Below are 24,667 nucleotides of genomic sequence, written 5' to 3'. Positions count from 1 at the left end.
TTTGGTCATCACGGCCCAACGTAATCTCAGAGAGTTCGGTATCAACGCCCGGCCCAACAATCCCTTCCAACGGTGACCGAGGAGAAGACGTGTGTGTGAGGGATTTCATCCTAATTCTTAGGGTTTTTTTGCAAGTATTATAATTCTTAGTTATATGAGTTGCTTCGTATTTTTTTGGGTCTACGATCCGAAACACTGTCACTGTAACAATTATGAAGTTTAATAAAGTTATATATGATTTTTTTAAAAAAAACTCGATTCTAATTCTAAAAAAATCCTCTAAAAAAAGATTGTTAAGAAAAAAAAATACTGACTCCACCATCGATCCCGAGTCCCGACCATGACCGCGACCCGACGCCATCAGGCTAGTCATAATGGGAGTAACTTAATTAGTAACATAAAATGCCAACTAGGCATTTTGGTGACATGTCATGATATTAAATGAAAAAAGAGAGAGAGGTGGTAACTAGATATGTTATCATAACATCACACAAACCAAGGCAATATGAGTCTACAATCTAATAAATGACAGTATGCATGACACCACATATATGTTACTATCCACTATGGAGGTAGTAACTTATGCTAGTAACGTATACATGTTACTATTCTAAATTACTCCCCATTGTGACCGGCCTCATCAGCAGCAGCAGCAAGCAGGAGCCTCGTCAACGCGCGCAGAATGATGGAGTCAACAGGATTAACCGGTCAACCCGGCCACGTCACGGCCCACTCAGCCCCGGATCGGATCATGTGGACACGGCCGGCGCAAGCTGTCAACCGACGCCCACTGGCCACTGAGAATCCATCTCGTCGAGTAAAAGATTCTGGGCATGGGTCCCCGTGCCGTGTGTGCTGCTGACTCGGACGGGGACGGGGGCCTCGCTTTCGCCGCGCGCGTGGCCACTCGTTCGCTCAATCCATCGCCGGCTTGGGGAGCCATGTGATCTTTGTTTTGTTTTCGACTTCGTTTTTCAACTTCGGCTCGCTTCTTGGGTGGATAAAACGGAGAGTGCTTGGCTTTCGGGCGCTAGTATATTTGTCTTGTTTTGTTTGCTTCGTTTCTGTTCGCAACACGTGTGATGTGATGGCCCCGATTTGTTAGGTAGCATGGTAAATAATGATAGAAGGACTGATATATTGTCTTTAAGACAGAAAGTACAATATGGAGCAAAGAGCAAGAAGAGAATAGACGTAGTACTGAATCAAAAGTTTCTTTTGAAAATACATGTAAAAGTAGAATTAAGTCTTTTAGCTAAACAAGATAAAAATGGGTAAAACAAACAGGATTTACAATAATCCACCCAAATACTAAGCACAACCTAAAAGCATTTTCAATGGCAAGCTGATACTAATTCTCATTTCTCTACTCCTTTCTTTTTTTATTCTCTTGCTTTTACGGGACCACATGTCGTTCTCTATACATTCTTAATACCCATGCACGACCGTTCTCTATACATTCTTAATACCCATGCACGACCTGTTACTTCTGCAAGTAACTAATACTATCTTTTTCTATCCATCTCTTCTCCACGCGCAGGACTAGTAACCGCTTAGTACCCTGCTGGAGATGCGGTAAGTCAAATCGCTGATTGTCAGTACTAACTAAGCTGAACCTCAGGCACTCAAATTCTCTAGTTCCGGAGCTGTAGCATACTTTCAGTCTAAAAAAATCTACATAGGGAGCAGAGCGGAGAAAGAATAGTCGGGTGTCAATGCAATAAACAAAATCCCAATGGACAATTTCATCGTAAAACCCTCGCAACCAACAACACCAGCCAGACACGGCCAGCCTCAGCCGACGAGGATCCGAGTCAGCCAGCGTCACTGTCCATTCATTCACCCACCAAAGCGGTTTATCTCCCAACGGAGCTTTCCACGTCCCGAGATTTGTTCCCAACGCCCTTATAATCCATTCACCGGCGACCCATCACCGGAGGCTTCCCAGAGACACGGCAGACAGACAGCAACGTTCTCATAGTTCTATACGCAACAGGAGGAGCTAGCTGCTGCCGTGTTAATTGGCCGGCGCCGAGGATGAAGAAGTGCGCGTCGGAGCTGGAGCTGGAGGCCTTCATACGACAACACCTTGCCGCTGAACGGAACAGACCGAGCCCAGGAACGGACGCCGGCGTGTTCTCCTCGACCCATGGCGGCGGCCTGCCGGTGCCTGGCCTCTGCTTCGGTGATTCGGTGAGCATTGCCACACTACTCCAAGCCTGCATCTTAGCTTTGGCTTCTGCTGTGCTGTGCCTGTGTTGTGTACATGGGTTGACTGAACTTCATCATATGCTCCAGCAGAAAGCCCTGGAACTGGAAGGGAGCGACGCCGGCCATCAGTGGTGGTCCGACGGTGTCTGTGCGCCGCACCCTGCTGTCTCGTCGACAATGGGTTCGCAAACAGCGGCCGTCTCCGGTACATTTGGCATGCCTTTTGATCTGTAGTAACAAAAGTGGATTGTGTTATATCTATATGTGGAAACATGACGTGAGCTACTATGTAGATACAGACCAACCGAGCAATTGGACATGTGAACCACAATGAATCTCGTAGGAGTTAATCAAGGAAAGAAACAACAAATATTCATCTGTGTATGTGTGGATGTTTCCTTTGCAAAATTACTAACAAATTCCTGCCTTCCAAATAGGTCCTAGTCAAACATGCGATAAGAGAACCATGTTGATTTAGAGTTGAGAAAGACACTGATCATACCCGAACCAGACATACCAGAAGTATGTCTCACCTGCTGTATTGTTTTTTTATCGCAGCTAGCCCCAGGGAGACCACCTCAGGGAACCAGGCCCTTGAAAGTGAGTCAGAATCTGGTAGCGAGTCGCTGATTGATATAGAAGGAGGTCAATGCAATCGCAAATCCACAGACACAATGCGAATAAGAAGGTATAACGAGATGAATCCTGTGTGTCTAGTTCTGTAAATTCTGATCAACTTGAGCAAAGAGCCTACGGTTTCCCCTTTATGATGAATGAATTACCTGTGCCAAATTTCAGGATGGTGTCCAACAGGGAGTCAGCTCGGCGATCGAGGAGGAGAAAGCACGCACAATTAACTGACCTCGAGTTGCAGGTACACTCTTTGATTCAAACGAAAATTGACTGTCTGCAGCCTTGTTCTCTGCCCTGGCACCATATTCTGCTGCAGTAGTTAGGCTTTTAGATCACTTCAACGATTTTGCCAGATATGTAGTACAGTACACTTACCTCAGTAGGGCCTTGCCACACGATGATGCAAAACTTGTTTCGAGATTATGACCATCTACATGTTAAATCCTGAGCAGGTTGAACAGCTTAAAAGTGAAAGTGCGTCACTCTTCAAGCAGCTTACAGAGGCCAGCCAGCATTTCACCTCCGCGGTCACAGACAACAGGATCCTGAAATCAGATGTGGAGACCCTAAGAGTCAAGGTAACAGTTCCCCTCTGACAGAAATTGGTACCTCCTAATGATCACCCACCAGCCTTGCAAATCTCTGAAATTGTCTCGACAGGTAAAAATGGCAGAAGATATGGTGGCAAGGACTGCAATGTCCTGTAACGTAGGACAACTAGGGTCGGCACCATTTCTGAACTCAAGGAAGATGTGTCAAGCCTTGGACATGCTCACAGCCACAGGGTTGGATCTGCCAGGGAACCATGCACTCTTCAAAGATCCAACCCCGGCTCGACAAGTTCAGACTTCGACGGTGCAAAGCACTGCAAGTCTAGAGAGCTTGGATAACCGGATGTCAAGCGAGGTGACCAGCTGTGCAGGTGACATGTGGCCTTAAGATTCACACCGAACACTCAAACAGGACCTTCCATGTGAAGTAATAGGCTAATACGGAGTAGCTTCCAGGAAATGGCACAAGGAGTTGTGTTTGCACAGTGAGCCAGTGAGGTAGCCTGGTGCCCCGCGCTAAACTAAAAAGATCTGTGAAATTGGAATCGTGTTTAGGACTCAATCCAGCTCAGCGAGATGATTATTTGAGGAAAAAATAGGGGATACTATACTTTGTTAAAATAATATCAGAATTTGCCAGACTACATGATCTAAAATGAAGAATATGGTTTTGCTTGTTGTTTTTCTCTCTTTCTTTTCGTTTTTGGTGGCCGTTGGGCTGCTTTCTTTTCTCCTTGTGGAGTTGAGTTGTTACTTTCGCACCTTCTTGGTGTCTTCTTCTAATGACCTTAGGGGTGGGTTCGAGAAAAAAAAAAGAATATGGTGGTTTTGCACCACTATCTCTAGGAGACCTAGTCGTTGACATATTGTTGCTATAAAACTTTTTGAGGCATCAGGAAAGCATAAAGTGGGACAATGATTCCATACACGTTACAACATATCGTAAAAAGTAATGTCGGCACATAGAGCATCCCCCCCCCTCACACACACACACACATGTTGTTCATTCCACTGTTATTCCAACTAAAAGTAAATCTTGGGCCCTCGAGAAACACGAAGATAAAACAAAGTTGAAGAAATAAACATGAAAAAGACGAAAAAATAAGTGGAAAGAATCAGATGGAAAGGGTTGACCGAATAAAAATCTCAAAAAAGTGAATTAGCCTCTAGAGAGTCCAAGGGGCAACAATTGCAGCACCTTTTCCCCCACCAAAAGGGTATGATGAGATTGTTCTCTATTATTAGAAGAAAAGGTATGGCATGCATCAACCAACATGTCCAATTTCCTTAGTGATTTTGGCCACACAACTTTCTTCCTGGTCCCCTATCATTTAATAGGTCATATTGCATGAACCGTATCTGCCATTCTTTGACAAACGTAATGCTCCTAGTCAAACTTTATGCAAGCTTTTGTGCAAACTAGGCCTAATAAAACTCATATATTGTAAATTCTCAAGAAATCATACGTCTGCAACTTGGCCCAATCAAATTAAAACCAATGATGGGCATAGCTTTAAAAACAATTGGTAGGGAATCCAGAATGATATCCCCAGAACATTGTGAATGATGAATCCGGGGATGGAGGAAATGTTCTCAGTAAAAGAGATTCATCCAAAGTGAAAAGGGAGAAGAAAGAAGACATTAATTCTCACTGCCTCTCACCCAATCACTTGGCGACAGAAAAAAAAAGACAGCTTGTGGATCATGAATTCATGACAGCTTGACAGAAACATAGATATCAGCATGTAATATTATTGATCAACCAGGATACAACACGCATTGTAAGGAAAGAGGCACTAATCTTTACTGGTGTGTAACGACTCTTTTTAGATAACTTACTGCTGACTCTTTTAGGTTTGTTCTTTCTATATAAAGCCAAATCCGATCATTTGAAAATGAGAAGAGGCGAACGAGCCCTAACCTAATGGTTAGGGAACAACTCTAGTAGCACTTCTCAGGTCCTGAGTTCGACTCCCCATGGGAGCAAATTTCAGGTTGGGGTTAAAAAATCCACTTGTCTGTCCCACACCTTAAGCACAGGCGTAAAGCCCGGCCGGTCTCACATGGGCTTCAGTGCCGCTGTGACGCTGTGTAAGGATGGGGCAGGGGTTCTTGGGTTTCTTGACCTGCGTGAGAAGGTCTTCTTCTTAATGCAAATGCCTGGGGGTGGCTTACCCCTTGCAGGTCGAGTTGGCGGCTTATGCGTGAAAATTCTTATCTGGCTAGGCTTTAGTTTCTACTAGTTTCGAACAAACCACAATGTTTTTTTTAGATGCACAGATCTTCACTCGCCATAAATTCTCAGAAAAATCTTTAAATCATCAAAATTTCAATATCACTTGTACATTTCCAATTTCCTAACGTTCTGAAAGGACTTAACTCGTACTATCGTTTTATTGTAATGTGGAAGCTTAGGTCTTCTACTCTTCTTTTACAATTTAGAACATCTCATGATAAAAGATTTCGCTGTTTCTGTTCTTTTTCTAATTTTGACCTGCATCCACACATGCCATAAAAAGAAACTAATGTTTGACAAAGGCTAAGCCATTTCCAACAATGTTCACATTTTATCCACTGCTCAAATAGAGAAATTAACTTCTGTTGTGCTGCATGCCTACCACAAAATGCACGATATCGGTAAAACCACATAGCTTTGCATGGACGTGGAAAGAATATCTACCCATATCAGACTAACACCTCCATCGAAAAGAATCAGGCATCTTCTTTGACAAAGTTTCAGGAAAAAAGATGCAAGCCATATCTTGAGGTTATTCTTTTTGGAAGTCTATATATAGCAACACATAAGGATCAAGCAGACATACAAGACAAACATTTAGACAACTGAACATCCTATACAGCAAGCACTAGCCAATGGCTAGGCATGCATGCATCACCCCTCTAGCAGTGCACATCCTACTGAAGTCCAGTTTACATGCTTGTTCATTCTCACCCAACAACAGTTACGAGATATGCTGTCAATGGCCATACGTGAAACGAGATAGAGAGTGGAATGTAGCCAAGGATGACTTGCCGGGTATGTGCATGTACGCTTCAGGGAATTATATGCATCCCTGGTCTGAATCCATGCTGATATTTCCCGGCAGGTTGTTCTTGGCTAACATCTTGCTCTCTTTCTCTCACGCGAGGCTGTTGCATGGATTACATGGTTTACCTTTTTTCCAGGTCATGCGTGCATTATAACATTATCACAAGGATATATGGATCCTATTATGGCATTTATATCATGATTATCTTAGTTTAGCTGAGAATGATGTGCTAGTGTCGGTTCATACACAACCATCTACACTACAGGTAATTCAATCTGATTAAACATTTTAGACTGATAGTGCCACAACTGGAGTTGGATGTGCCATTGGTCAAGTCCTCCGAACATGCAAGATGGAGTGAATGGTTAATTACATCATGTTCCTCCTTATGCATATAGGTAGATATGTGGATTAACCAAAAAGATGTTGGCTAAGTAAGTGAGCATATCACTTGTAGAGATGACGAGCCTTGCTGAACACGAGTAGCAAATAAAGGAAGGCATGCATGGATACCATTTAAGTAACTAGGTGGCATGGAAATATTACCTAGGTCATAAATCTAAAATAAATTTCCATGGGATTGATCCAAGTCCAGCAAACTATTTTCAGTGTTCCACTTCACACACCAAATCTTCAATAGCTTATTTTACCTGAATTCATAGACCAGCAAGTCCCATGATTACTCGGATAACAGAGTACAGCATGTAAAGATAACAAAGATAAATGATTAGCATATCTTGAGTATCTGTTTGCCAAACTTAGCTGAGCATATCTGACAAGTGTCCGGGTCTAGGGTTGGACAAAATGATCGACCCAGATCCAGAGAGGATCGAAGTCTCCATTGACATGTAATGTGGCTTCTTCAGATTATTCCGAATGGGCTATGTGCATCAATCGGTCCAGAGGCCGGAGTCAGCACCGCCTCCTTTGTCTAATCTAAATATAAGCAGTGGATGGATCACGAATTGTTACTACTATCTGCGAGACGTCCTTACTGGTTTCCCTCAGTAGCGACCATAATCCTATCAACTGAGCTCCGGGAGGAACCTCTAATCGACATTGCAGGCATACATCCCACATGCTTTACAACAACAGTACAAATCCTAGCCGGGGTTGGACCATTGGAGCCTCGGAAGAAGAAGAAGCAGGGAGTAAGGAGCGTACCTCATATCGAACTCCCGTGCGCCGCCGCGTTCCCGCGCGGAGCCCACCGGCGAGGACGTCGCGAGAGGCGAACGCGAGAAGTGCGGCCAGCGCGCGGGGCGGGCGCCTCCGTGACGCAGCCGTGGCCCTTCCGGTCTGGCTCTCCTCCTCCTCTCGGGGAGGTTTGCGAGGTGGCTCTCTAGGTGGGCTTCCTTGCCTAGTGATATGGGCTTTTTGCCGCAACGGGCCTTGGAAGGTTCTGCCGTTTGAGAAACGGGCTGCAGCCTGCAGAAACTTTGGTTGGGAATGTTTGCGTTGTGAATTCTAGTGAGTAGTCAACTATACTTTTGTCCCTTTCAAAAAAAAATATACTTTTGTCACTGGTAAAAAAAAACTATACTTTTGTCCACTTAAAAAGTCAACTGTACTTTTGTTTGTCATCGCAAAAAACAATATACGGAGGGAAATTTCTTACAGATTGGTATTTCTTTTTTGAAAAATCATAAGCAATGGAAATGAGCATTTGCTTGGTAGCAAGTCCAAGGAGTTGAATTGGGGTTCAATACACAAATCCAGGTGAAAATGGAAATAGGCTTTGAATTCAATGTTGTTGTTGTTTGGATGCTCATGGAATTGATAGTTGGGATCTATGAATTTTTGTAAAAAGAAATTTAATTAAACAGGCTCTAAAAACCTACCTTGGACTGATTTTTGTTTTCCATATTGTAGTTTTTCACAAAGTTGGAAAGCAAGTGATTATACTCATTTCTCCGTCAGTTTGATTTTTTTGATAAACTGGTTCGATGCATAAAACTAAATGATATCAAAACCAAGAGGTTCTCAATCCCTTTCCCCTCCTTTTGATATTTTGATAGGCCTTTTTTTAAATTAAACAGGGATATGCTCCTGTCCGTAAATATGCAATTGTACTCTATTATCTATACCAATATATTAAATTGGAATTGATGGTGATGGTACGACCGCCGCCGTACGTCATGTCATCAAAATTACGGCCAATATGCCACCGCTCGTTATTTCTTTCGACTCGGACGCCCCCAGCGTCCAACCTGCTCGATCCCCTCCCGACGCCCCACCCAACCTGCTCCATTGCCCCCGCCGCCGCAGCCCCCTTCCTCTCTGGCTACCCCACCCCACCCGCCTCCCTTCTCTCCCCCGACCTCCCGCTCCTTCCTTTGCCTGGACATCACTGCTTTCTCACTGCAGTTCGCGCCCTGGCCACTCCAAGCATACCGACTCCACGCGAGATCCATCCGACAATCGTTGTCTGCAATCCCAACGGTGATCCAAAAAGTGGCCGTCGTCCGCCATCCACGCATGAGATCCAGTAGGTGGTCGGCCATAGCTCAACCATCCGACGAATCCTTGTTGTTTTCATTTGTTGTGGTGCTTTGCACTAATCGACGGATAATTCGATAGCTAATTGGAATGTACTCCCAACCTGATTGATGGTAGCTGCTATGGATAATAGATAGATTAGTGTTCTACCATGCACCGAATGATTACTTTGGAAATTAGCATCTACTGATAGTTCGACTGCATGTTTGGAAATTAGCATCTTTTTTTTATGGGTTCCAGACTTTTGGATGTATACAAATTTGCTCTATGTTTTGAACTTTTGTATTGGATCTTTTCTTGTTAGAATGTGAAAATTTGGTACAGAATTTGAATGATGATTTATTAGCGCACGGGATCATCTTTTAAAGTGGTCGTGACATGTGCGTTGGGCCGTGACAGTGCACGGGCATTTTCACTAGTTATTAATAACATACAACAGTAGGAGCCTCCCCTACTGTTTTCGATAAAAAAAAAAGGAGTGTTGATCTATAAGTGGATTAGTGGATTGTTCTCATTTTTAGCTTTGGTGAACATGCGGCGTTCTTTGCATCGTTTGGTTAATCCTCGGCACGATGTCAGGCAGCTATCTCTTTTTTCTTTCTTTCTCTTCTACGGCATGTCAGGTAACCATCTGCTTATCTCCATTGCTGTCACCCGTTCACGCATGTTCTTATCGTGTACAGCCCTAAACCAGCTGAGCACTGGTCTCAGCTAGCCACACTCGCTCTTATCACATCCATCTACTGTCCCCACGCTCATCTGTGCGAAGAAGCACGCACACCTACTTGGAAAGTTGGAAGTGTTGTTCCCTGCCCTGCAGGCTCTTCCATCCGATGCACGGGCACGTGTCTCCCCTTTTGCGGCTCGCTGGCCCGAAAGCGATTGCACTCACCAAGTCGCCGTCAATCTCCAAACGACATACGTATCAGTGTTGAGATTTGGAAGCGAATTGATCAGAGCTCAAGCAAGAACAAAGCAGTACACTTGCACTCCAACTGGTGAAGACACGTAATGGTATACTCTCATGGTCTCGTTTAGGACCGGGCGCAAACCAAAGCTGGCCTACATGGTGATTGGTGATAAAAAAGACAGTAAGAAGAATTGTATACTAACCTCGTGCTAAGCAGGGTCATGCGATCGACTATCTCCATCATCAACTGAAAATGTGCGATGCTTGGATTTAGTATAAAGTTGTACTAAATGTGCGACATTTCTAATGGACCGAAGAAGTATCTCTTAATGCTCATACTGTACCTTGTACCTCCGATCCACAAGGACCATAACACGTGTCGCTGATTTAGTGCGACTGTGTGTGACGTCCACACTTCAACACGTTAGTTTCCAGCAGTATCCGTATGAAGCTAACACATTTCTCCTAGCGTGCTCACGACATCCGTGGAAGCGTGGAAGCATGGACGCGAATGATGTTTTTCGTTCTATGCGTTTTTTTCCATCCATCGCTCCAAAATAATGGCAAGCGTTGGACATTTTTGGTTATTCGCCTGAATTACAATTTCAAGGTGGTCCGGACGTCCGGTTTCTAGTGACTCTCTCAAAAATCGAGTAACGCATTAAAAATAGACGAACCAACCTAATCTAAATCAAAACTAGTGCATAATTTGGAAGGAAATTGGCATAGATTTGGAAAAAGAGAGTCAATGCAAGTTTGGAACGAGTCGAGACAGACAAAATTTTGAAAACAAATCTACCCCGTATAAAAAATAACTCGGGCAACGAATGAACGGCCGACATTTGCTTGGTTGGGATCGTGACCGAGAAAAACAATTATGGGGGTAGGCCCCACCGCTCAGAAGAAATATCGTGGCTGCACTGCAAATCTGCAATCGTGGCCCCCTTGAATTCTTTCTCCATCCATCGCCCCTTCGTGAGTCCAGGCGTTCCGTAGCCCCAGATCGAGCCAGAGACCCGTCTCACATCTCCTCTCCTCTCTTCTCCCCTCCCCTGTGATCTGACGCCGGCGAGAGAGCCGACGACCTCTACCCGGCCGTCCGCCATGGCGCACGGCGACCGCATGACGACCTTCGAGGAGAGCGAGAGGGAGAGCGAGTACGGCTACGTCCGCAAGGTCCGCATCCTTACCCTCCCCACTCCTCGGGTTGGATCACGGGATCGTGTCTCGGCCCCGTTTCGTGTGATCTCCGATGCGTAGGTGCGGCAGCGCCGGTTTCGGGTTAGGGTGGTTCTGGATCTCTGCAGTGCGCGCGCGCTGCTGCCCTCGATCGCGAGAGCGCACGGGTTTCTGTTTTGCCGTACTTGCCACGCCGCTCTGCTGCTGATACTCGGGTCGGGAGAGTTGGATTGATGGGGGTGAGATTCGTCGAATTGGGCGGTTTTAGTTTAGGATTCTGTCGGTGTTTGGGTCATGGCATGGGGAGGTGCGATTGCCCTCCGTGGACCAATGTTGAGCTGGAGTGGTGTTCTCAGCTGGCCAGGGTAACCTGGAACTAGTGTGGTCGAGGGTTTTGTCGATTTAGATCATGAGATCGTGCAAACCGAGTGGCTGGGCTTGGGATTGGTCGGATCAGACGATGTGCCGGTCACTAGTTTGTACTGCGGTCTCTTGTGATTTGATGGTCTCTTATTTGTCCACGATGCATTGTTTCACCTTATTTCTGTGCTGTTCTAGGTCTCTGGACCTGTGGTCGTGGCTGATGGCATGGGTGGTGCTGCCATGTACGAACTTGTTCGTGTTGGTCATGATAGCCTCATTGGGGAAATTATTCGTCTTGAGGGCGATTCAGCTACAATTCAAGGTATGCTACATCGCAATGGCTATGTCTGTGGAGTTTTCTCCCTGGGGATATGTACACTAATGATTTCACAAACTGTACCTGTCTGTGCTGTCTGCAGTTTACGAGGAAACAGCTGGGCTAATGGTTAATGATCCAGTGTTGAGAACAAAAAAGGTATAGTGCCTGTTGATGTAGGCATGCATTACGCAAATCGTTCTTTCTACTCAATTCTAACCTGCCGTTGCTATATTTTCATGCAGCCTCTTTCAGTTGAATTGGGACCTGGTATCCTTGGAAATATTTTTGATGGAATCCAGGTAAAGATAAATGCAAGAAACAAACATTTCTTAAACTTGGCAAAAGAGTTATGCTTATGGTATGACCGTTTATTTTTCTCATTGCAGCGTCCTCTAAAAACTATTGCTATTAAATCTGGAGATGTCTATATTCCACGTGGTGTTTCAGTCCCTGCCCTTGACAAAGATCAACTGTGGGAGTTTCAGCCAAATAAGCTAGGTAATGCGCGAGATGGCATGCTATAAAAGACTAGCATGGTGTTGACATTCCTCTTCAGTTTGTGCTCTGTATACAAAGATGAATAATTTTTGGTCCTTTGTTTCAGGTGTTGGAGATGCTATCACCAACGGAGATCTATATGCTGTGAGTTAGCAACATACCTATATTCTGCAATCTTTGAATGCCTGTTGGTAACTTATACTGTCTTACTGTCTTGCAGACCGTATTTGAGAATACACTGATGAAGCACCATGTTGCGCTTCCACCTGGTTCTATGGGAAAAATTAGTTACATTGCCCCTGCTGGCCAGTACAGTTTGCAGGTCAGTACATGTTGCATAAAGGCTTGCTGTTTCTGCACCTAATTTCTTGCTTTTCCTAACTATAACTGACACCCTATTGCTATTTATGCAGGATACAGTGCTGGAATTGGAGTTTCAGGGCATCAAAAAAGAGTTCACCATGCTCCATGTAAACATTTTCCCTTAATTAAGTTTGAGTATCTCATGAGTATGCGTCTCTGAACAAGTCGTATTTCTGGTCCGCAGACATGGCCTGTCCGGACACCAAGGCCTGTTTCATCAAAACTTGCTGCTGATACACCTCTTCTAACAGGACAGGTACATTAGCTAGCTACTCAAACCCGTGTCCTCCATATAAAATATATTTGCATTATTGTCAACATTTATTTGCAGAATGCACCAAACATCATGAAGTGACTCCTGTGCTACTCCATTTAAATCTTAACGTATCTCACATTTACTGTGAATTGATTTCAGCGTGTGCTTGACGCACTGTTCCCCTCGGTGCTTGGAGGAACATGTGCTATTCCAGGAGCATTTGGTTGTGGAAAAACTGTCATTAGTCAGGCTCTCTCGAAGGTCTTATGGCTACTCTGCTCTTATTTCATTACTGCTCTTTTTGTCCAATTGTGGACATTGGCCCTTTTAATGACCCAATTCTGTGATTTTTGGTTTTTGACTGACTCAAGTTACCTTATGCAGTACTCCAATTCTGACACTGTGGTTTATGTGGGCTGTGGTGAGAGAGGAAATGAGATGGCTGAGGTCCTTATGGACTTCCCGCAGTTGACAATGACATTGCCTGATGGACGTGAAGAGTCAGTCATGAAAAGAACAACACTCGTGGCTAACACGTCCAACATGCCTGTCGCTGCTCGTGAAGCCTCCATTTATACAGGTAACTCATATGTTTGTATTTTGCAATTTGCATTCAGTATTCTATTATTACAGACGTGACTTCCTATCTTCTGTAGTTTCTTTTTCTCAAAAACATCTTGTTGCTTGCTTTACTAGAAATCACACTTATCTAAATGTAATCTAGCATGGCATTGTTGCAAGCTAGTGTCTTGCAGCCTATATGGTAAAATAAGTAAAAGCTGCAATTACAGGTAGAGTTATGCATCTGGGCATACCCTGAAGATCTTTATGTTTGTAGCCATTAATTTCGAGTGCAACATTGTGGATGTATGCATCTTATATTAGCATTGCTTGATGTGATATATTGACTACTTTGTTTAGACTTCACTTCAGTTTATGATGGGAACTTGGTAGCCTTGATCTTGTAGTGAATGAACCTATGGTCCAGCATGTCTAGTTTTCTGCTAATTTGCTGAAGAGTCATTGCTTTTTCATGCTTTGCAGCTGATGTTTTCTCTGTAAACAAAACTTACTTTTGTTCTCTCATCAGGAATTACAATCGCTGAGTACTTCCGTGACATGGGCTATAATGTTAGTATGATGGCTGACTCCACGTCCCGATGGGCCGAAGCACTGCGTGAGATTTCAGGACGTTTGGTATGATGCTTTCTTCCAAGCTATAAATTTCCCTTTTTTTTATTTCCTCTAACTTATGTTTGACTGCTGTATGCTATCCTATTTTGCAAAACGATAACTCCTTTTGAATGATTTTGAAAGTTTCTGACTACACTATTCATAATTGGGATTTAATTTTACTTTGTAATCTTGACCTAGGATTATGATACTGTTTTGTTTTTCCCATGTACCAAACTCAGTTTTATAACTCCTAGGATTTTGATTACTGTGTACTGATGTGGTTTGTTATAACTAATGATGTGCTCAATAATCTCTAGGCTGAAATGCCTGCCGATAGTGGTTACCCCGCATATTTGGCTTCACGGTTGGCATCCTTTTATGAACGTGCTGGTAAGGTGCAATGTCTTGGCAGTCCAGACCGGACAGGCAGTGTTACAATTGTTGGTGCCGTCTCCCCTCCTGGTGGAGATTTTTCAGATCCTGTTACCTCTGCAACCCTTAGTATTGTTCAGGTAAGGGAATTGTTAGTTTACTCCAACCCTTAAGCCCAACCTTGCTGATGTCATCTTCATTGTTTTGTTGCTACTAAGCATTAATCAACTGTTCTGAATTGTAGGTCTTCTGGGGATTGGATAAGAAGCTGGCACAAAGGAAGCATTTCCCATCTGTTAATTGGCTCATTTCTTACTCAAAATATTCCACGGTTGTTCTCTAACTTGCTTAGGATTCCGATGCTATTACTGTCTTTGGTCTTTGAATTCTCTGCACTGAAACAACATTATATAAAAAGAAACCTACAGATTTTGTAGATGATGCAATATTTTCAAAACTTCAATATGCTGAGTTCCGTAGGACAGATAGCATGGACTCTAAATGATGTATAACAATCGTTTTATACATGAACTGAAGATGCATGTGATTGTTTAGTAGATTCACTTGACTTAGTGTTTAGACCCTGGCATCTCGAATGTTAGACGATTTGAAAATTGTTCTCTTTTGTATCTCATATGCTGTTGGCTACGCAGCTATGACTGGTTTTTATACTAACACACCTTCACTGCAGGCTTTGGAATCCTTTTATGAAAAGTTCGATCCTGACTTCATTGATATGAGAACAAAAGCTCGTGAAGTGTTGCAGAGAGAGGATGATCTAAATGAAATTGTCCAGGTATTCATTTTCGCTTTTTATCTAAATTTGTTGATGTGTATCTCATTCCCAAACTTTGTTGACATGTTTTAGTTTTTAACTTATCATATGAGCAACAGTTGAAATACTTCGAGTTGTTATTTGTATGTTGTGGGTCATCTTTTCAGAGATTTACCTGGATCTGTTTGTTCAATCATATTTTAAGAGACTATTAAAGTATTAATTGCTTATACTCTTCAATTTGTATTAAAGTATTATTGTAAACCATGAAAAGTTCCATATGTATCGAGAGAGAGAATTTGTGATTTTGTGTTTTGCATAATACAATTGTCGCCACACGCACATCATCGTTGCATTAATATTTTGCCTGTTTTTCCAGCTTGTTGGTAAAGATGCATTGGGAGAATCTGACAAGATTACCCTGGAGACAGCCAAGCTCCTGAGGGAAGATTATTTGGCACAAAATGCATTTACACCGTGAGTTACACTGACCGGTCTGATATACATGGATTTGTTCTAAGTGCCTATTCATTTCATTTCTGACCATGATTACTTGTCTAAACAGATATGACAAGTATTGTCCATTCTACAAATCTGTTTGGATGATGCGCAACATTATTCATTTCAACACATTAGCGAATCAGGTAATCCCACTTTCTGTAACCTTTCTAGTCCCTTAAGCTTAGGTTGCACAAGCAGCTTGGATGCTTGAACTTGGTCGTTTGAAGGATGTGTATTTTTATACCATTGGGAAGGTTGCCTGTTTGCTCTGAAGATTGATATTGCTTAATCTTGATCTAGGGGCTATTTGTTCCAGTAACAGTTATCCTATCATAGTTATTTCTATGTTGAACTGTATGGCTGTATCTATTTTGAGTACTTACGAGTCCAAGGAAATATACAACTACTTAAGTTTTCTTCTTTAATATATGTATGTATGTCTGTCTTGTAGGCTGTGGAGCGAGCAGCTAATGCTGATGGACATAAGATAACCTACAGTGTTGTAAAGAGTCGTATGGGTGATCTATTTTATCGCCTTGTGTAAGTATTTGAATTTTATAATTAAAGTGACACTAATTGATGTTTTCTTTTCAGATATTTATTGATAATGTACTGAATATTTGTATCTTGCATAAAAACAGATCGCAAAAGTTTGAAGACCCTGCAGAAGGCGAAGACGTTTTAGTTGCGAAATTCCAGAAATTGTACGACGACCTCACCACTGGATTCCGCAACCTAGAAGACGAAGCTAGGTAAAATATTGTGTATGCCATGTAAACAATAAGGAGTACCAAATGCTGTGAACGACTTGCAAGCAGTTTGCTTTTGTTTCGCCCAGAGGTTGTAGATGCGAATTACGTTTCAGGTTCCTTTTCTTTTTGCGACTACACTGTTTTTGATGATCACCTTGTTTGGTCTCCAGTGCTTTACGCACGCATTATTTTTTCCATGTACCATGATTTGTTGTAAGATCCTGGTGGTGGTGGACATGTTGATAGTTGAATAAGCACGATGTCCATCTACTTGAACATCAATAATGTCAATATTTATTTGCCGTTATTGCCCCCTCTTGCACCTTTTTTATGCAAAAGATAATGTCTGCAAGATAATTTCAACGTTGACCTGAATTATATATGAAAATTATTTATACCCGTCATGCGAAAATAGTATCGTTGGATGGACTGAAGAAAATTATTTGAGCTACAATGATTTTCTTTTTGATCGGGGTGAGCTACAATGATTAAATTGATGGACACGTCGTGGTAACATTTTTTAGTGAGGAGATATGAGCAGCTGTGACCCCGCAGCACGTGGGACAAATCACCAGCCGTCATCGCTAACTTTCTTTAACACAAAAGGGCATTCCATTTTAGCCCCACTTTATACTCCTCTCTGTGCCATACTAAGCAACTCAAATTTGCTTAAAAATGAACGTATATATATGTACTCTCTTTCTGATTCATATTAATTGTCTCAAATTTATCTAAATATGGATGTATCTATGTTTTAAAAGCGTCTAGATACATGTAATATTTCAACAAGTAACTCCGTCTGAAGGGAGTAATAAAATTCGTCTAGATGCATGCAATATTTCGTCATTTAATATGGAACGGAGGAAAGTAATAATATTTACGAAAGAAAAACAAACAAATCGTGAGACGATCGGCGTGAATCCTCAATTTCCCTGAACCACATGGAGGATCGATCAGCTGGAAGAAGAAGAGAATACCTGCACGCTTCGTAAGGGTCGGGAAACATTGGACTGGAATTTGGAGGCACGAGGGTGCATGTGCAGCGCAGGAGACGGATCGGGATCGGGACCAGGAGCAGCAAACGCAAACGCAAACGCATAGCAGCGAATGATCCAACCACCGACCAGGCCAACCCACCCAGCTTTGTCTCTACCTACGTCCATCCTCTTCCATTTGCGTGTGTTTGGACTCTGGAAGCTTGGCCTTTGCTAGTGCTAGCCAGAAGATCACTTTCGTTTTTCTGCTGAGGATGGATGTTCTACTGGGTCCTGGTCCTGGCCCCCCGGACCAGAATGCGTCAGCTTGGATGGAGCTGGAAGCACTGTTTCTTGGTTTTTTGTTACTTCGAGGTGACAAGAAAGATCATTACTCGTTTTCCTGCTAGCTAGCTAGTTATGCATGGATCATTCGAAATTGGTGTCCTTCTTTCTCTGATTTTTCTTCGTCTAGATTACCGCCACCGGGTCCACAGTTCACATGTAAGTAGTACTGTGAACCAAGTCAGTCATGGAAATCTCCAAAGAAACAACCGCAACATGTACCCACTACTTCCAAAGTTTCGCGTAGGCACGTGCGTGAGTAAAACAGTGGAATACACGTACATATTTGTATTTCCCCGTCTCATATCATATCAAGTGCCGAATTACATGTATTTAGACATATTTTAGTATATATATGCATTCAAATTTAGACAAATTTAAGTCACTTAACATGACATGGAGGGAGTATATTTTTCGTGACTCCCTGGCAGATGTATTTGGAGTATAATTTTACTGTCAGACTGATTAGATTACAGATTGTTGAGCATGTGAACGTCGGAACACGTACGTAGTCTGAATAAGCCCTCTGGTGGTGACCCCTCGTTTATCTTTTTCGGGAGACCCGTAAAAACGGCCGCGTGTTCCTTGCCTTTCCACCGTGCGAATATTCCCCTGCATCTGCCACTTTTGTACTTTGCGCTACTAACCATGCCGCTGGAGTACTTTTGTGTGCGCCAAAAGGTACCGGCAAAGATTTCAAGCCAAGTTTTTTTTGCTCCCCTCTCCGCAAAGCAACTGAACGGTAGGTATTGGGCAAAGTTATTAATCTTTTAGAACAGTAGTTATGTTATTTGGGGTAACATTCGTTTAGAAACGGTAATCGAACCGAAAGGGAAATTGAATAGCAATGAATAGGAGTTCGTAACCTTTCTGGCAATAAATAGCAGATTTAACGACCACACGTGTCACATTTATTACAGTGGACTGGCGTCCAACTGAACAACCATTGCTCAGGATAATTAACCTCGAATCAAGAACCTTGACCAACAATTCAACCTGACAATATAAAACCGTGGAGAATGTTTTGAAGCTGTTCTCTTTTTTTTGTCATGTCACCTTTATTTGAGACACCTAGTTCCAACTTAGGACAACTAGAAATGATATAAAAAGTAAAGGTGGGATGTGATAAAATGTCACATTTTAGCTTGGCTTTGCTACAATGTAATGTCACTTGTCACTGACCGGTAAATTCCAAGTCCACTTGTATGTGACATATTTGTGATAGATCATTCTATAGTATAAAAATGCAAAGGAAGGCACGCGGCGTTTTGGCTCATCGGAACTTATAATCCTAGGATGAACAGCAAAATAAAAAAGTACTCTCTCTATCCAAGCCACTTATTATGGACCGGAGTACTAAATAGTGCCAAAAAATAGAAAAAAAGTATTCTCAAGGAAAAAAGAAAGTTTCTTTTAACACACATACACACTCACGCCTTTTACATGCCCAGAATTTTTCATGAAAAAAAGATCACTTTACAAAAGAAGAAAAATATTCCAACAGTTCTTGAAGCGCTAAATTTGTTTTTCACACAAGATGCAAACTCATCGTTTTGCCATAAAACAAAAAAAAATGTACACACATGTGCAAATATTTTTGAAAACTTTTGAACATTCGGAATTTTTTTCTTCTCCCAAGAGCACGTGCCGTTAGGTACCGATTTGAATTAAAGACCAAGACACGGCATTTTCTTTTATCGAAATTCCCCCCCAAAAAACAAAAAAAAAACTGAAACGAAAGGGTCCAAGAAAGCACGCTTCGAGAGAGGGATGTCACCACTTCTCCTCTCGCGTCCAAATGGAAAGCAGGAGGAAAGCTCCACGTTCTTCCATTAACCTAACCAAGCCCCCAACACCTCACAAGCCGGCAATTAGTGCCACTTCTTTGCTTAGTTAATCGGAAACCAACAAACAAACCCTTGGTCAAATATCCCAAGCTCTCTCTTCTTCTACCTCCGTTCCTCTCTCTTTCTCTCTCTCTCTCTCTTCCGTGAATCTATCCTGTAAGCGCCCTGCGTTACCTGGCCGCCGAGCGCCGCCGCCTCAACCCATCCCCGACCGCCCCCCGCCCCCGGCCGGCTCGAGCGCGTGGCGTCGCGGTTCTTCGTCGTTCGGGGCATCGCGTTCCTGGCCTGCCGTCTCCACCCATTCCGCTGAGGGCCATTTGGGGTCTCGAGGTACGCGGCTGTTTCTCGTCCAGCGGTTAGTTAAAATCCCGCTGATCTTCACAAGTTCTGGGTGTCGCCGGTGTACACCTGGCACGCCATCTAGATCCACCCTGCCCCCCTACCATCGGGTAGCTGGGGGGTGCTTGTTTCTAGGCAGGACCGCATCTCGGTGGTAAATCGCCGCAGAATTTGTCACGGGAGAAGCTAATATATTACAGTGCCTTGCTTGCTTGGTTGTTGCTACTTTACCACGATTTCTCTTGGATTGCTGCTGTGCTTACCTTGGAATTGCAAAATGCAGGAAGGTGGCCGTTACCTGAAATCGCATCAGGCTTTGGCTGGTGTAGCGGTAAGTTGCTTCAGATAGAAAAATAACCAGAGATCATAGATGATCTGGAGATGGCGAGGAGCTGAGAGTGCCTAGAGAGCGTGACAAGTGGGAGGAAGGGGCCAGCAGCAAGGACATGACTGTCATGCCGCCTCAGCGCAATCGGCCCGCTGCCAAGAAGCCCATGTGGATAATCGTGCTCTTGTGCATGGTTTGTGTTATGTTGATTGGGGCTTATGTGTACCCGCCGCGCAAGTACTCGCAGTGCTACCTCTCTGCATCTAGTGTCTGTACATCTTTCAAGGATTGGCTCCCTTCCATAGGCCGTCGGGAGAAGACTGATGAGGAGATTATTTCAGCGGCAGTTATGAAGGATATTCTTGCAATGCCAATGTCTGCGTCGAAGAGTCCGAAGATCGCTCTTATGTTCTTGACACCTGGTTCATTGCCCTTTGAGAAATTGTGGGAGAAGTTTTTGCAGGTTTGTCTGATTAAAACTGTTGTCCTTGTGCCATTTCACGGAGTATCACTTGTTTTAAGGGTCCTTGGTTTCCCTTAACTGATGGCGCGAAAGCATCAACCGTGCAATATTAGCATATAGAGAGATAACTACTTGGGTTGCTAAGAAATACTTTACCACTATTCTCAATAAATGCAAATTTGACAATGCACTTTTTTTTTCTTTCCTTTTATCAAGCTGGTGGTTCAACGAGCATATTAATATATGATCAGTGTTCATCTTTGGACGCTTGAATATTGAGGATCTATCCATGTCTCCATAAATAAGTTAAACCAATCTTTCTAACCAAGTCAATAACAGTATCTTGCTGGCATGCACCTGTCACTATAACTTCCTGCCTCTTATTGCTCCTAACGCTCTTTGCATGTCTACATGAAGTAATAAAGTCGATTATTTATATAATTCATGTAAACTTTAAAACAAAATAACTCTGTCTTTTCTGTACAGGGTCACGAGGGGCGATACTCCATCTATGTGCACGCGTCGCGTCAGAAGCCTGTGCATTCTAGTTCTTTGTTTGTTGGCCGAGATATTCACAGTGACGCGGTAATAGTTTGCTTATGTCCTTCATAGGTTTGGATTGGTGTTCTATCTAAACTTATCTGCTTTATCAGGGATTTGTCAAGTAAATCTGTGTACTCTATTTTCAAAGTTATGTATGCACATTTAAATGGTCTGTTTCTCAACTGTCGAATGTGTCAATGACTTAAATGACTGATATTGGTGCCCCTGCCATAAAAAACTTATGCTTTCATTAAGGTGTTTACTCTAAGGTAGCAAACGGGCAATGGCTAAACAGTTGCTACATACGACATGACATGACATAGTAGTTTGCTTATATTGATTTTTATTGGGAACATAACTTGATCTGTTGCTTGCATGAAAGAGTTTTAGTGTAATTCCCAATTTTTTGTGGCGTGCTATGTCGGATACATTATATGCCAACAAAATGGGGTTTTTCGACAAAAGTGTTGTGTTATTTGTATCCTCAGGGTCAATACTAGTATCATGAGGTCCAGCTCTTGTAAGAACACTACTAGCAGTTTGAATTGAGGGGCTTCTTATATATCACATAGTTTTTTGTGGGTTTCTCTTCTAACTGATTATTCTAATGATTTGTGTTGCATGTTCTGGATGTTAAATTTGAATAATGTATGTCTTGCTATGCAGGTAGTATGGGGAAAGATTTCTATGATTGATGCAGAGAAGAGACTATTAGCCAATGCTCTGGAAGATGCTGATAACCAATTTTTTGTCTTGCTTTCTGATAGGTTTGGACTCTGATTATGGATGACTTCCTTTTAGATCAATTCCTTTACCATATTGTAATCAATATTTCTTTTGTGTCACAGCTGTGTTCCGCTGCATTCATTTGACTATGTCTATAATTACCTGATGGGAACAAATATTAGTTTCGTTGACTGGTAAGAACACTGGCACTTGTATTCATTCCCATTTTGAGAAATAGGGAAGTAAAGTGGGGCTAGTGACACAAGTGGTGTTGGCATGTGATCGAACCATGTTGTCTTTTAGTTTTTACATTATGTTATCATTCGCGGATGAATGGTCCATGTATTTTAATTTTTGTTCTGCCTTTATTATCATTTTATAGCTTCCAGGATCCTGGTCCACATGGAAATGGAAGGTATTCTCTCGAGATGCTTCCTGAAATAGAGGAGAGGGATTTCAGAAAGGGTGCCCAGGTACAGATTTTTCTGTTGTATTTTTTATTTATTTATGACGAGTAGTTCAGGGTCAACCTTTCATTATGTCAGTTGTATATCGTTTACATTCTTCTCTTCTATATAAGACCTGCAGGTCCACCATTAATTATGTTAGTTGTATATTCCTATCATTTACTTTCACTCTTTTCAGCATATAAAACTGACATTTTCAGAAGTCAGTGATTGAGTATAGGACTCTAATCTTGCATGCTCTCTTGTGCACTGTTGTTGTTATAGTGGTTTGCAATTACACGGAGACATGCTTTATTGATTCTGGCGGACAACCTTTACTACAAGAAATTCAAGCTATATTGCAAGGTGTGTTTCTTTTCTAGAGTTGCTGTCTTTGGTTAATGCAATGGAGAATACCAGGTATTTCAATAGGAAATATGCATACAACGTGTGCTCAAATAATAGTCCAAAGTTTATAGTAAACGCTTAGTACATTAATTCAGCAATTATCTCTAAATGTCAAATGGTCTTTCATCCCCCTCCAACTTCCTCACAAAATAGCCATGGTAAACTGAAGAACAGTTGCAAAGTTTTCCTTCTGTTTTCTTTCCTAGGCAACATGTAAGTATTCTAATAATAAGTTAATGAGAATGCTCCTTCATATATTCCTTTTGTGTTGCAAAGTTACCTACTGAGATGTTGCAAGCTTTTGAGCAACCGAGCTTGTGTTGTAGTCATAATTCCTGAATTCTGAACCAATACTCGTAATTTTCATTTCTCTAGCTTTCTACATTAAGTTGAAAACTAAGTTGCCTGTATCGTGTGATTTGCAGCCAGCAGATGGACGCAACTGTATTGCTGATGAGCATTATTTGCCAACACTATTCAATGTCAGTATTTACAATCTGTGGAAGTGGCAATTACATCTTATTTCCTTGAGTTGCTTTCTAACTGCTAAGCTTTTCTACGGAACTTCAGATGGTAGATCCTGGTGGGATAGCTAATTGGTCGGTTACACATGTTGATTGGTCCGAGGGGAAATGGCATCCAAGGTCATATAGAGCTGAGGACGTCACCTATGATCTCTTAAAGAATATAACAGTATGTTTTGTGTTGCTTGACTTCTTTCCTGAGACGAGCTTTACGCGTTTTCATTTAGTGCATAACCCTTACGTTGATGTATTCTGAATTTCTGATGTACATGACTGTTGTGCAGGCTGTTGATGAGAACTTTCATGTAACAAGTGATGATCAGGTAAGGGCAACAATTAGTCATCAATATTTGACTGTGAAAGAACAACATATAAATTTATCATGCCAGATCTTGCACATTTACTTTGCCATTAATTATCTGTTACATATCCAAAATGATTTGTTTTGCGATACTTTCACGTGAACACAAACTTGTAACTGACACTATGTTTTGTCACGCCTTGACAACTAATATCAGATACTGATTTGTCGTTTTCGTCCCCTTTACAGAAACTTGTGACACAGAAGCCATGTTTGTGGAACGGATCAAAGAGTCCATGCTACCTTTTTGCTAGAAAATTTTATCCCGAAACTGTTGACAATTTACTGAAGATATTCACCAGTTACACATCTGTTTGAGTTCAACCTGATTCTTTGCCCTCAACACATGGTTCAACTACATGAGCATTCTTTTCTCTTTGTGTAAAAATTGTGAAGTGAATCAATACTTAGCTTCGTAACACGGACCTGGGCCTCGGGGGACATGTTGCTGCTGCAGCGATTGCGACGACCTGTAGTTCAGTCCGTGGGTAGGGCTGCGGCGACATTTATAGCAATGACACTGCCCTTGATGTAATCTATTGTGCCTTCTGTATGTTTTTCTTTAGTTCTCCCCTCACTACTTAGCATCATTAGTTCCTTGCTCTTGGAGAACAGATTTTTGTCAATATGCCGAGTTGTTATTATATGATCAATTCTTTTGTACACACAGAGATACAGTAACCGAGAAGTACCCCACATATCTTTATAATCTTCTCATTCTTGTTGGATACTACTACGGTGCATCTGTTATTGTGGATTCAGGCATGTTGAATTTTCCTTTATGCTGTGCATTGATTCTGACTTAAAAGGGATAATGAACTGTAACGGGCAGAGCTAAACTTTGACAAACTCCCTAGGCTTAAGATAAGAGTTAAGATAAATGTCCGTTTTAGAGACACATTATCTCAATTCATAACTTTTACTGTATCATTCATATCTCAAAAGAACTCCCACCGCC

At 42.3% G+C, this 24,667-nt stretch overlaps 3 protein-coding genes, 1 long non-coding RNA gene and 1 other non-coding gene across 6 annotated transcripts; 4 read left to right on the top strand and 1 right to left on the bottom strand.

The window, feature by feature from the left end:
- The first annotated feature begins 1,389 nt into the window (after window positions 1-1,389).
- LOC100825273 (bZIP transcription factor RISBZ5) lies at window positions 1,390-4,078 on the top strand. 2 transcript variants are annotated; one of them, XM_003563319.4, is made up of 6 exons: window positions 1,390-2,193; window positions 2,302-2,416; window positions 2,770-2,899; window positions 3,010-3,085; window positions 3,297-3,422; window positions 3,505-4,078. In XM_003563319.4, the coding sequence occupies exons 1-6, from the start codon at window positions 2,038-2,040 to the stop codon at window positions 3,781-3,783; spliced, it is 882 nt and encodes a 293-aa protein (XP_003563367.1). In that variant the 5' UTR covers window positions 1,390-2,037; the 3' UTR covers window positions 3,784-4,078. The 2 variants fall into 2 exon arrangements, with proteins under 2 accessions (XP_003563367.1, XP_010240308.1); XM_010242006.3 differs by having other exon boundaries at window positions 2,299-2,416.
- LOC106865925 lies at window positions 2,304-3,362 on the bottom strand. The gene is made up of 3 exons (XR_002961597.1): window positions 3,220-3,362; window positions 2,994-3,151; window positions 2,304-2,439 (listed from the first exon to the last, which is right to left on the bottom strand). It is a non-coding gene; the product is annotated as an uncharacterized LOC106865925 (long non-coding RNA).
- A 2,312-nt stretch (window positions 4,079-6,390) lies between the features above and the next one.
- Window positions 6,391-6,496, top strand: MIR169B (microRNA MIR169b). The gene has a single exon (NR_126834.1). It is a non-coding gene; the product is annotated as a microRNA MIR169b (primary transcript).
- A 4,290-nt stretch (window positions 6,497-10,786) lies between these two features.
- Window positions 10,787-16,712, top strand: LOC100842214 (V-type proton ATPase catalytic subunit A). Its single transcript, XM_010242003.3, has 19 exons — window positions 10,787-11,027; window positions 11,589-11,715; window positions 11,813-11,868; window positions 11,955-12,011; window positions 12,099-12,210; window positions 12,317-12,354; window positions 12,431-12,532; window positions 12,624-12,680; window positions 12,758-12,829; window positions 12,989-13,090; window positions 13,214-13,409; window positions 13,920-14,026; window positions 14,323-14,517; window positions 14,622-14,708; window positions 15,069-15,173; window positions 15,532-15,629; window positions 15,718-15,796; window positions 16,105-16,193; window positions 16,295-16,712. Exons 1-19 carry the CDS (start codon window positions 10,956-10,958, stop codon window positions 16,407-16,409), a joined length of 1,866 nt encoding a protein of 621 aa, XP_010240305.1. The 5' UTR covers window positions 10,787-10,955; the 3' UTR covers window positions 16,410-16,712.
- A 2,855-nt stretch (window positions 16,713-19,567) lies between these two features.
- On the top strand, window positions 19,568-24,439 carry LOC100832202. Its single transcript, XM_010241998.3, has 11 exons — window positions 19,568-19,901; window positions 20,194-20,701; window positions 21,188-21,286; window positions 21,911-22,011; window positions 22,093-22,164; window positions 22,353-22,443; window positions 22,702-22,782; window positions 23,250-23,306; window positions 23,395-23,517; window positions 23,633-23,671; window positions 23,899-24,439. The coding sequence occupies exons 2-11, from the start codon at window positions 20,357-20,359 to the stop codon at window positions 24,025-24,027; spliced, it is 1,137 nt and encodes a 378-aa protein (XP_010240300.1). The 5' UTR covers window positions 19,568-19,901; window positions 20,194-20,356; the 3' UTR covers window positions 24,028-24,439.
- Window positions 24,440-24,667: the final 228 nt, after the last annotated feature.

This window comes from Brachypodium distachyon, chromosome 1, assembly GCF_000005505.3.
Source record: "Brachypodium distachyon strain Bd21 chromosome 1, Brachypodium_distachyon_v3.0, whole genome shotgun sequence".
Taxonomy (NCBI): Eukaryota; Viridiplantae; Streptophyta; class Magnoliopsida; order Poales; family Poaceae; genus Brachypodium; species Brachypodium distachyon.
This window is presented reverse-complemented; position numbering and strand designations above follow the sequence as displayed.